General features: G+C 52.0%; 1 protein-coding gene across 10 annotated transcripts in view; it reads left to right on the top strand.

Moving 5' to 3' along the window:
• The window catches only part of rimbp2b (RIMS binding protein 2b), an 853,804-nt gene that overhangs the window by 607,223 nt on the left and 233,820 nt on the right, over window positions 1-12,761 (top strand). For all 10 annotated transcript variants that reach the window (XM_072517100.1, XM_072517603.1, XM_072517263.1 and 7 more), the window contains 2 exons: window positions 2,171-2,280; window positions 9,852-10,691. In XM_072517100.1, the coding sequence (XP_072373201.1) occupies window positions 2,171-2,280; window positions 9,852-10,691 (950 nt within the window). The remainder of the gene's footprint in view (window positions 1-2,170; window positions 2,281-9,851; window positions 10,692-12,761) is intronic.

Raw genomic sequence — 12,761 nt, 5'->3', positions numbered from 1 at the left:
GGGACTCAATCCTGTCAGCACACTTTTTATGAAGTGCCTCGTGCGTCTGAGTCTTGACCGCCAGGCCCAGGACCTTGTCCTCAATACCTGACACCTTCTGCTCCACCACGCGAAGTTCAGTCTCCTGGGTCTTTAAAGTCTCCTTAAGCCCCTCAATTGCCTGTAACAACGGGGTCATTACCTCCTTCTTCAGCAGGTCCATGCACCGTCTCACCACCTCGTCCTGCTCAGGCCCCCATGTCACCTGCGATCCCTCCGCCGCCATTTTGTTTCACTCCCTCTCTCTCTCTCTCTCTGATCTTCTGGCTGCAGATTCTTCGGGCTGCAGCCGCCGGCGCCGGTTTTTCCCTCCGTCTTTCGGGGGGGGCTCCCTTCCCTCGCGCCTCGCGCCGGGTTTTACGGCCGTCCAAGAGCCCGAAGTTCCGTCGGAGCTGGAGCCGCCGAAACGTGCGGCTAGCTCATCCCTGCCGCAACCGGAACGTTCTGCAGCCTCTCATTGACATACCATCTTAGGTCCACGCCTGTGGCAGAAACATCGCCTGGGTCTACTTCCCTAACTATAGAAGTCCCCCGCACTATAGCTCTTGCAGTCTTTCCTGGCTGAGCAACATGGGGTGACGAGGACCTGCTTCCGGCAGCGCTCCCCAAATTAGCCAGAACTGAACACTGGTTGGACAGGGCAATGCACTTTGCTGCTGACCCCCTTCCTCCTCCCCCATAGCCCCCATCCGGAACCCCCTCCTGCCATCAATCTGCCTTGGCACCCAGCGACAATCCAAGGCCTTGGATAGATGTAGTACCGGCCGCGGCCACCGCCTTCCTAGTAGCACTGCCGGCTTCTGATTGGCTGGCAAGCTCTTGACAGGCAGAACTTCTGCCCCCCAGAGTTCTTGATTGCAGAGGAATGGCCATCACAATCCTGCCAAGTGCCTGAGTGGCACAAGCTGTGGTGAAAAGAAGCTCTCACTGGCTCTTGATCCGGTGGTCACCACGAACTTACATGCCACATCGAAGGCACAATTTGTTGTCACACTTGTTGAAACTGTCATTCATTCTCAGATAAATGGAAAACCTACCGTGCTGAAACCCATTAGCCTTTGAAACTCACCCAAGCATTAGTAATGGACGCAGGTGCCCAGACTACTTTCCAGGAAGAAAAGAATAGTAGGCGTGCGTTTCAATTTCAAAGCAGAGTGGCAGGGAACAGCTGGTTAGATTTTTTTTCAAGTGTCAAAAACAGTTGTTTTTCAATAAGCAGGAGCAATTTTAATCACAGTAGAAAAGATGGCAGCACAGGTTGATGGGACACTTTGACTCATTATATTCGGTACTTTCTCCATTGGAAAAGTACTGTAATGCCATGTGACCAAATTCACAAGACTTGTCAATGTAAAGGTCAACTTACCTTTACAGGACATCCATCTGATGAATCGCTGCATAAATTCAACCCAAGGTGTTGCTTGGAACAGATGCATAAAAGCTAATTACCTGACAAGAAAAAAAACCTCACCTAGAAAATTACCCACGTCCTCTTGTAAATGTGTCTCGAGCGGCAGGGTGGCACAGCGGTTAGCACTGCTGCCTCACAATCCCAGGGAGCCGGGTTCAATTCCGACCTCGGGTGACCATCTGTGTGGAGTTTGCACGTTCTCCTCGTGTCTGCGTGGGTTTCCTCCGGGTGCTCTGGTTTCCTCCCACAGTCCAAAGATGTGCAGGTTAGGTGGATTGGCCACGCTGAATTGCCCCGCAGTGTCCAACGGTTAGATGGGGTTACAGGGATAGGGCACGGTGCTCTTTCAATTGGTCGGTGCAGACTTGATGGGCCGAATGGCCTCCTTCCGCACTGTAGGGATTCTATGATTAAGTCTGGCCTCTCGTGCGGCCTGAATTTCCTGGTCTGGGTCAGCTCCTCAATCCAATTATGTCTCCTTGCATGTCTAGATCTCTTGTTATTGATCGAGATTAATCGCTGTGATTAGTCAATAACTCCATTCATGTGACTACCAGGATATGCGAAGCTGAATTTGATGGATCTTGGTCATGGACCTCGGTCATTTCTCGGTGAATGAATCCTGTGTTACAATGGAAATGGATTAAGCTTCAAATTTTACAGCAGAGGACAGGACTTGTCCTAAAATAACTCCCATTGTCTCTCTTTTTCAAATCTTAGTTACAACCCCTATGAGGGACCCAATGAGAATCCAGAAGCAGAACTTCCTCTCAAAGCTGGGAAATACCTGTACGTTTACGGAGACATGGATGAAGATGGTTTTTACGAAGGTTTGTTGTGCCGACATCTGTAAACCAGGGGCTGGATTCTGTGTTTGGGAGACTATGTCTCTACGCCGGTGTGAAAACGGTGGTGTTTTACGCTTGGAAAGCTGGCGCAAAACGGCCACCGACTTCCTGCACCGGGGTGGTGGGGGGGGCTATCAGGACGTCAGCGTTGAATTCCCAGCTCTAGCTGCCCATACGGCCTGGAGCATTACCGGGTCCGTGGCCTTGCATGCGCACCTCGGCGACCAGCAGCGGCCGCGCTTCATGGCGGACCCAGCCCACGGACCCGGACTGCAAAAATAGAACATAGAACATAGAACAATACAGCGCAGTACAGGCCCTTCGGCCCACGATGTTGCACCAAAACAAAAGCCATCTAACCTACACTATACCATTATCATCCATATGTTTATCCAATAAACTTTTAAATGCCCTCAATGTTGGCGAGTTCACTACTGTAGCAGGTAGGGCATTCCACGGCCTCACTACTCTTTGCGTAAAGAACCTACCTCTGACCTCTGTCCTATATCTATTACCCCTCAGTTTAAAGTTATGTCCCCTCGTGCCAGCCATATCCATCCGCGGGAGAAGGCTCTCACTGTCCACCCTATCCAACCCCCTGATCATTTTGTATGCCTCTATTAAGTCTCCTCTTAACCTTCTTCTCTCCAACGAAAACAACCTCAAGTCCATCAGCCTTTCCTCATAAGATTTTCCCTCCATACCAGGCAACATCCTGGTAAATCTCCTCTGCACCCGCTCCAAAGCCTCCACGTCCTTCCTATAATGCGGTGACCAGAACTGTACGCAATACTCCAAATGCGGCCGTACCAGAGTTCTGTACAGCTGCAACATGACCTCCCGACTCCGGAACTCAATCCCTCTACCAATAAAGGCCAACACTCCATAGGCCTTCTTCACAACCCTATCAACCTGGGTGGCAACTTTCAGGGATCTATGTACATGGACACCTAGATCCCTCTGCTCATCCACACTTTCAAGAACTTTACCATCAGCCAAATATTCTGCATTCCTGTTATTCCTTCCAAAGTGAATCACCTCACACTTCTCTACATTAAACTCCATTTGCCACCTCTCAGCCCAGCTCTGCAGCTTATCTATATCCCTCTGTAACCTGCTACATCCTTCCACACTATCGACAACACCACCGACTTTAGTATCGTCTGCAAATTTACTCACCCACCCTTCTGCGCCTTCCTCTAGGTCATTGATAAAAATGACAAACAGCAACGGCCCCAGAACAGATCCTTGTGGTACTCCACTTGTGACTGTACTCCATTCTGAACATTTCCCATCAACCACCACCCTCTGTCTTCTTTCAGCTAGCCAATTTCTGATCCACATCTCTAAATCACCCTCAATCCCCAGCCTCCGTATTTTTGCAATAGCCTACCGTGGGGAACCTTATCAAACGCTTTGCTGAAATCCATATACACCACATCAACTGCTCTACCCTCGTCTACCTGTTCAGTCACCTTCTCAAAGAACTCAATAAGGTTTGTGAGGCATGACCTACCCTTCACAAAGCCATGCTGACTATCCCTGATCATATTATTCCTATCTAGATGATTATAAATCTTGTCTCTTATAATCCCCTCCAAGACTTTACCCACTATAGACGTGAGGCTCACCAGTCTATAGTTGCCAGGGTTGTCTCTGCTCCCCTTTTTGAACAAAGGGACCACATTTGCTGTCCTCCAGTCCTCTGGCACTATTCCTGTCGCCAATGATGACATAAAAATCAAAGCCAAAGGTCCAGCAATCTCTTCCCTGGCCTCCCAGAGAATCCTAGGATAAATCCCATCAGGTCCCGGGGACTTATCTATTTTCAGCCTGTCCAGAATTGCCAACACCTCTTCCCTACGTACCTCAATGCCATCTATTCTATTAGCCTGGGGCTCAGCATTCTCCTCCACAACATTATCTTTTTCCTGAGTGAATACTGACGAAAAATATTCATTTAGTATCTCGCCTATCTCTTCAGACTCCACACACAATTTCCCATCCCTGTCCTTGACTGGTCCTACTCTTTCCCTAGTCATTCGCTTATTCCTGACATACCTATAGAAAGCTTTTGGGTTTTCCTTGATCCTTCCTGCCAAATACTTTTCATGTCCCCTCCTTGCTCGTCTTAGCTCTCTCTTTAGATCCTTCCTCGCTACCTTGTAACTATCCATCGCCCCAACCGAAACTTCACACTTCATCTTCACATAGGCCTCCTTCTTCCTCTTAACAAGAGATTCCACTTCCTTGGTAAACCACGGTTCCCTCGCTCGACGCCTTCCTCCCTGTCTGACCGGTACATACTTATCAAGAACACGCAGTAGCTGATCCTTGAACAAGCCCCACTTATCCAGTGTGCCCAACACTTGCAGCCTACTTCTCCACCTTATCCCCCCCAAGTCACGTCTAATGGCATCATAATTGCCCTTCCCCCAGCTATAACTCTTGCCCTGCGGTGTATACTTATCCCTTTCCATCATTAACGTAAACGTCACCGAATTGTGGTCACTGTCCCCAAAGTGCTCTCCTACCTCCAAATCCAACACCTGGCCTGGTTCATTACCCAAAACCAAATCCAACGTGGCCTCGCCTCTTGTTGGCCTGTCAACATATTGTTTCAGGAAACCCTCCTGCACACACTGTACAAAAAACGACCCATCTATTGTACTCAATCTATATCTTTTCCAGTCAATATTTGGAAAGCTAAAGTCTCCCATAATAACTACCCTGTTACTTTCGCTCATATCCAGAATCATCTTCGCCATCCTTTCCTCTACATCCCTAGAACTATTAGGAGGCCTATAAAAAACTCCTAACAGGGTGACCTCTCCTTTCCTGTTTCTAACTTCAGCCCATACTACCTCGGAAGAAGAGTCCCCATCTCGCATCCTCTCCGCCACCGTAATACTGCTCTTGACTAGCAGCGCCACACCTCCCCCTCTTTTGCCTCCTTCTCTGAGCTTACTAAAACACCTAAACCCTGGAACCTGCAACATCCATTCCTGTCCCTGCTCTATCCATGTCTCCGAAATGGCCACAACATCGAAGTCCCAGGTACCAACCCATGCTGCCAGTTCCCCTACCTTGTTTCGTATACTCCTGGCATTGAAGTAGACACACTTCAAATCACCTACCTGAACACTGGCCCCCTCCTGCGACGTCAAATCTGTGCTCCTGACCTCTATACTCTCATTCTCCCTTACCCTAAAACTACAATCCAGGTTCCCATGCCCCTGCTGCATTAGTTTAAACCCCCCCAAAGAGCACTAACAAATCTCCCCCCCAGGATATTTGTGCCCCTCAGGTTCAGATGTAGACCATCCTGTCTGTAGAGGTCCCACCTTCCCCAGAAAGAGCCCCAGTTATCCAGAAATCTGAATCCCTCCCGCCTGCACCATCCCTGTAGCCACGTGTTTAAATGCTCTCTCTCCCTATTCCTCATCTCACTATCACGTGGCACGGGCAACAACCCAGAGATAACAACTCTGTTTGTTCTAGTTCTGAGCTTCCATCCTAGCTCCCTGAAAGCCTGCCTGACATCCTTGTCCCCTTTCCTACCTATGTCGTTAGTGCCAATGTGGACCACGACTTGGGGCTGCTCCCCCTCCCCCTAAGGACCCGGAAAACACGATCCGAGACATCACGTACCCTTGCACCTGGGAGGCAACATACCAAACGTGAGTCTCTCACGCTCCCACAAAATCTCCTATCTGTGCCCCTGACTATAGAGTCCCCAATTACTAATGCTCTGCTCCTCTCCCCCTTCCCTTCTGAGCAACAGGGACAGACTCCGTGCCAGAGGCCCGTACCCCATGGCTTACCCCTGGTAAGTCGTCCCCCCCACAAGTATCCAAAGCGGTATACTTGTTTCTCAGGGGAACGACCGCAGGGGATCCCTGCACTGACTGCTTTTTCCCAGTCCCTCTTACAGTTACCCACCTATCTCCAATCTTTGGTGTAACTAATTCCCTGAAGCTGCTATCTATGACCCCTTCTGCCTCCCGAATGATCCGAAGTTCTTCCAACTCCAGCTCCAGTTCCCTAACTCGGTCTTGGAGGAGCTGGAGATGGCAGCACTTCCTGCAGGTAAAATCAGCAGGGACACTAACTGCATCCCTCACCTCAAACATCCTGCAGGAGGAACATTGCACTCCCTTCCCTGCCATTCCTCTAACTTTCTACCAAGATCTGGCTAACAACTAAATTAAATTTTTATAAAAAATAATAATAATATAATAAAATATGGTACTTACCTCAGACCAATGGGTTTTATTATTAGGTTAGAGGAGGAGGGCGGGTGGGAGACACTACACGTGTAGTGTCTCGGGTTTCCTCTCCACCAGAATTTATTGGTGAGGGTCTTCCCAGACGTCCGCGGGTCGACTTCCTGTTCCCGCCTAAAACACTAATTAAAAAAAAAGAAAAATTCTCAGCTCCTGCTGAAATTGACTAACCAGCCAGCTCCACTCCCGCCGAAATCGACTGGCCTGCCCCTGCAAAGACAAGTGCTTTTAAAGGTTGACTTACTTCCCAGCAACCACTTCCGCAATGCTCCCGCTGAAACTGACTCACCAGCTGTTCTCACGCCGAAATCGACTGGCCTGCCCCTGCAAAGACAAGTGCAAAGACAAATAGTCCCCCCTTCGGCCGCTCGCGCGCCCCAGACTGCCCGTCCACAGTGCCCCCAGCCCCGAATGAAGACCCCCCCACCCCCGTGCCCGCGGATCGGCCCTGCCCCGACTGTGGTGGCGCGGTCAGGAACTCGGGCGGTCGGGGAAGGTGCATCGCGGACCGGGCCTCAGGCAATGGCCTGAGCCCGTGGATACAGTGTGCGGTGTACTCTTAGAGTACGCCGATTTTCAGCGGGCAGAGCATCGTGAGAGCATCGCCGAACGCGATTTCGGAATCATGGATCGGAGAATCCAGTCCCGGGGGTATGTCTGACTTGGGCATCTTCCACAGTGCAAAGTGCTGTCTGCCGTTCCTTACACTGTTGTTGTCCTGAATACTCCTGGTGTTGGCCAATGGCAGGAGAGCAATATCTAATGTGAGCATTGTGCTTGCTGTTCATCGACGATTTGATGCAAATGCTCAAGGCACACAAATCACGTTAATTCAGGCAGGAAGTGACAGGATGGCCTTGATATCGTGCCTTCCCACGACATCCCAATGTGGTTTAGCCAAGTGCTTAATGGAAACATAGTCACACCAATAATGTAGGAATCGCAGCAGCCAATTTGTGCACAGCGAGATCCCATAATCAGTAACAAGATGCCGAACAGGTTTTCTTTGACGTTGGTTGAGGAATAAACATTGGTCATGGCACTGGAGAGAACTCCTGTTCCTCTTTGAAAGAGGAGCCGTGTAACCTCCCACATCCACCTGAGATCGAAATCTTAGCAGAAAGGCCACACACCGACCCTGTACTGCCAGTGTCGTTTGTTAAGCCGTCATCCTAGAGCAGTGCAAATCGAAATGTTTACCTTCCCAAGATGGCCTATCGCCGTCAGCAGCAGTTACATCGAAAATCAATTCATCGAAAATGCTGCAACTCCAAACCCTCCACCTGTAATTGAATGTTCAAATTGCTTATTCTCCTAACCAGCAATATCAGAATGTTTACTGCATTGAAGGCGCTATATAAATGGCGGCAGCAGTTGTTGTTGAAGTGCCCAAATCAAGGTGGAAAATGACTTGGAGGCGGTGGTATTGCCGTACAGATTAATCAGCAAAGCAGCATTTGTGTTTGAATTCGAGCCATCGGGAATGGCCATATTTAACGTATTGTCAGTTTGAAATGAGGCATGGCGGGAACTCCACAAAAAACAGAGCTTTCAATCTCCTCTCCCCCAAAATAAAACGGTGGAAACACACAGCAGGCCAGGCAGCGTCCTCCGAGAGAGAATTGAAGCTAATGAGCTGAATTTTCATTTCATTTCATTTCATTTTTCAATGATATAGTCCGCTAGGGGAGCGCACCAACACAAACAATCAAATTGGCCAATAACAGAGCGAATGTGGGATTTCCACCCCTCACGGACGGGGAGCCCTGCCTCAAGCGGCTGCCGGCCAGTCAGAGAGCAGGGAGAGGACTGATGCGTGTTCCCCAGGTGTCGCGCTGGTTGCCCTGGTGAGGGGAGTGAGGCGGTTTGGTGTTTGAGAGGCCATGGTGGAGAGCAGCCTGCGATGGAGAGCAGTCTGAGGGGCAGCTTCCCCCTGCCCGCCTGCCACCAGCCTGCACAGGGAAACCTGCCAGGCTGACCGTTTGGTGTGGGCCCCTTAACCATTGGTTGGGTAAATGTCGGCAGAGATGGGAAGATGAAGACAGGATGTACGCAGTCATTGCCTCCCGATTGGCTCACTGGTGCTGCAGACTGCCCAATGACACCCCCGCCTCTAACATATTGCAGAGGGGGCAGGACAGGTTGGCAGGTCGCCTGCTGGATCTAACACGCCCTCCCCTTCAAACCCACCAGCATTTAATCCCGGCCAAACTATTAGATCAGTAATCCTCCATCGGAATACTGAAAGGTCATCATTAAACCTTAACCCCCTTCCTGTCCCTGCAGACGCTGCCGGACCTGCTGAATATTTCCAGCACTTTGCTGCTTTTATTTCAGATTTCCAGCGTCTGCAGTATTTTGCTTTGGTGTTTGCGGGCGGACGGACTAGTTTGTGAACAGCAGTTGGGATGAGGGGTGAGGCCCATATTCGCAACAGATTGCCCTGTGTACGGGATGCAGGATCAGCTCTGCGGAGCAAAGGTCCCATCCCCACTGAGGCTCCCTCCCAGGGGAATGTTGGATTTAAAGCTATGGAGAGATCTCCGTTTTCGTCACACCAGGGTGTTGCTATGACGATGGGACTGAGGATTAATCAGCAATTTCCATTAACCACCTCACGGTGTGGGGGGGGGGGGGGGGGGGTCAGTGTGGGATAACAATTGAGGGTTCCATGTGGTGTAAGACCACAAGACATAGGAGCACAATTAGGCCACTCGGCCCATCGAGTCTGCTCCGCCATTCAATCATGGCTGATATTTTCTCATCCCCATTCTCCTGCCTTCTCCCCATAACCCCTGATCCCCGTATTCATCAAGAACCTAACTATCTCTGTCTTAGTGTGCAGAAAACATCAGAATTTACAGCACTGTGGGAGACCATTTGCTCCGTCCCCCCTATTGGTGCTAACTCTTCAACTGAGCGCAGAACCGACCCTTTCCCCACATCGCCGATTCTGTTGGGTCATCAGGCTGTTTAGCACAGAGCTAAATCGCTGGCTTTGGAAGCAGACCAAGGCAGGCCAGCAGCACGGTTCGATTCCCGTACCAGCCTCCCCGAACAGGCGCCGGAATGTGGCGACTAGGGGCTTTTCACAGTAACTTCATTTGAAGCCTACGTGTGACAATGAGCGATTTTCATTTCATTTCAAAGGTCTTCTTCTGTGTTAAATGTCTCTGAGGTTCTCTTCGTCCCAGTGCTGAGCTGCCACTTGCCTCCCTTTTGGGATTGTACTGATTTGGAATATTCTCCATTCCCCTCTCTCTGCAGGGGAACTGATGGACGGTCGAAGAGGACTTGTCCCCTCCAACTTTGTGGCCCTGTTGCAAGATGAAGAATTGTTTCTCTTCCATTCTGTGGACACGGAGATGGACAACAACTTACTCAATTCCGATGTGAGTCACAGGGGCCTCCAACTCCCTGGTGACGGCGTGTTGCGGGATTCCAAGACAGAGAGCCTGCTGCCCAGTCACACAGAGGCCACGATGTACAACAACGGCACAGGAATATTGGATGTGAACATTGATGAAATTGGTGAAGATATTGTGCCTTACCCCAGGAAAATCAACTTGATTAAACAGCTGGCCAAAAGTGTGATTATCGGATGGGAGTCTGCAGCCGTACCCCCGGGATGGGGAACTGTCAACAGCTACAACGTTCTTGTGGATAAGGAAGTGAGGAGTAACGTCCCCTTTGGGGGCAGAACTAAGGCTTTGATAGAGAAACTCAATCTGGCCAATGTTACGTATCGGATATCGATCCAGAGTGTAACAGACCGCGGCGTTTCGGACGAACTGAGGTGTACCTTGTTGGTGGGGAGGGACGTCTGTGTGGCCCCTTGCCATCTGAAAGTGGACAACATCACGCAGATGTCAGCTGAGGTCTCTTGGTTGCCCAGCAACAGCAACTACAGTCACATGATCTTCCTCAATGAGGAGGAGTATGACATGGTCAAGGCCTGCAGTTACAAGTACCAGTTTTTTAATCTAAAGCCTTGCATGGTGTGTAGGATGAAGGCCGTGGCCCAGCCCCATCAGGTGCCCTGGCAGCTGCCCCTGGAACAGCGAGAGAAAAAGGAGAGCGTGGTTGAATTTTGCACCCTCCCAGCAGGTTTGATATCGCCAAGCGTTTGACATTTTATTCCCGCGGTCGAACCTCAGGAAGTGGAGGGAGAGAGTCGGCCGGTTGGCTGTTTGTGATTAATATCAGGAAGAGGGAGAGGAAGGGATTCTGCTCCAAAGCCCTTGGGGTCTCTCTCTCTCCCCGTCTCCCACCCTCTCACCCACACCCTCTTTCCACTCTCTCTCTTACTCCCTCGCTTTTCATTTCTCCCTCATCCTCTCTCCCTCCCCCACACTCTCTCTCCCTCCCTCACACTCTCTCTCCCTCCCTCACACTCTCTCTCCCCATCTCTCACCCTCTCTCTCCCTCCCTCTCCCTCACCCTCTCTCACCCTCTCCCTCGCTCACCCTCTCTCTCCCTCTCTCACCCTCTCTCTCTCCCTCTCTCACCCTCTCTCTCTCCCTCACCCTTTCTCTCCCTCCCTCTCCCTCACCCTCTCTCACCCTCTCCCTCCCTCACCCTCCCTCACCCTCCCCCACCCTCTCTCACTCTCCCTCACCCTCTCTCTCCCTCTCTCTCCCTCTCCCTCTCTCTCCCTCACCCTCCCACTCCCCCCTCACCCTCCCTCTCCCTCCTCACCCTCTCTCTCTTTCACCCTCTCTCACCCTCCCTCACCCTCTCTCTCCCTCCCTCACCCTCTCTCCCCATATCTCACCCACTCTCTCCCTCCCCCACCCTCTCTCACCCTCCCCCACCCTCTCTCACCCTCTCTCTCCCTCCCACACCCTCTCCCTCCCTCACCCTCTCTCCCCATATCTCACCCACTCTCTCCCTCCCCCACCCTCTCTCACCCTCCCCCACCCTCTCTCACCCTCTCTCTCCCTCCCACACCCTCTCCCTCCCTCACCCTCTCTCTCCCTCTCTCACCATCCCTCTCCCTCTCTCTCCCTCCCTCACCCTCTCTCTCCCTTCATCACCCTCTCTCCCTCCCTCACCCTCTCTCTCTTTCACCCTCTCTCTCCCTCTCTCACCCTCCCTCACCCTCTCCCTCCCTCCCCCGCCCTCTCTTGCCCTCTCCCTCCCTCACCCTCTCCCTCCCTCTCCCTCTCTCTCCCTCTCTGTCCCTCTCTCTCCCTCCATCACCCTCCCTCACCCTCCCTCACCCTCCCTCACCGCCTCTCTCCCCCTCACCCCCACTCTACCCATCTCTCACCCTCCCTCACAATCTATCACCCCCTCTCTCCCTCCTCCGCCCTCCCTCACCCTCTCCCTCCCTCACTCTCTCCCTACCTCTCCCTCTTGTGGCCTTGGGTTCAACCCCGATTCCAGAGCTCAAGTGCAAATCGTGGCTCTGACGCTCAGGGTCAGTACTGAGGGAGAGCTGCACTGTCAGAGGGTCAGTACTGAGGGAGTGCCGCACTGTCAGAGGGTCAGTACTGAGGGAGTGCTGCACTGTCAGAGGGTCAGTATTGAGGGAGTGCCGCACTGTCAGAGGGTCAGTACTGAGGGAGTGCCGCACTGTCAGAGGGTCCGTACTGAGGGAGTGCCGCACTGTCAGAGGGTCAGTACTGAGGGAGTGCCGCACTGTCAGAGGGTCAGTACTGAGGGAGTGCTGCACTGTCAGAGGGTCAGTACTGAGGGAGCGCCGCACTGTCAGAGGGTCAGTGCTGAGGGAGTGCAGCACTGTCAGAGGGTCAGTACTGAGGGAGTGCTGCACTGTCAGAGGGTCAGTACTGAGGGAGTGCTGCGCTGTCAGAGGGTCAATACTGAGGGAGTGCTGCACTGTCAGAGGGTCAATACTGAGGGAGTGCCGCACTGTCAGAGGGTCAGTACTGAGGGAGCGCCGCACTGTCAGAGGGTCAGTGCTGAGGGAGTGCAGCACTGTCAGAGGGTCAGTACTGAGGGAGTGCTGCACTGTCAGAGGGTCAGTACTGGGGGAGTGCCGCACTGTCAGAAGGTCAGTACTGAGGGAGTGCTGCACTGTCAGAGGGTCAGTATTGAGGGAGTGCCGCACTGTCAGAGGGTCAGTACTGAGGGAGTGCCGCACTGTCAGAGGGTCAGTACTGAGGGAATGCCGCACTGTCAGAGGGTCAGTACTGAGGGAGTGCCGCACTGTCA

This window comes from Scyliorhinus torazame, chromosome 1 (assembly GCF_047496885.1).
Source record: "Scyliorhinus torazame isolate Kashiwa2021f chromosome 1, sScyTor2.1, whole genome shotgun sequence".
Lineage (NCBI taxonomy): Eukaryota > Metazoa > Chordata > Chondrichthyes > Carcharhiniformes > Scyliorhinidae > Scyliorhinus > Scyliorhinus torazame.
This window is presented reverse-complemented; position numbering and strand designations above follow the sequence as displayed.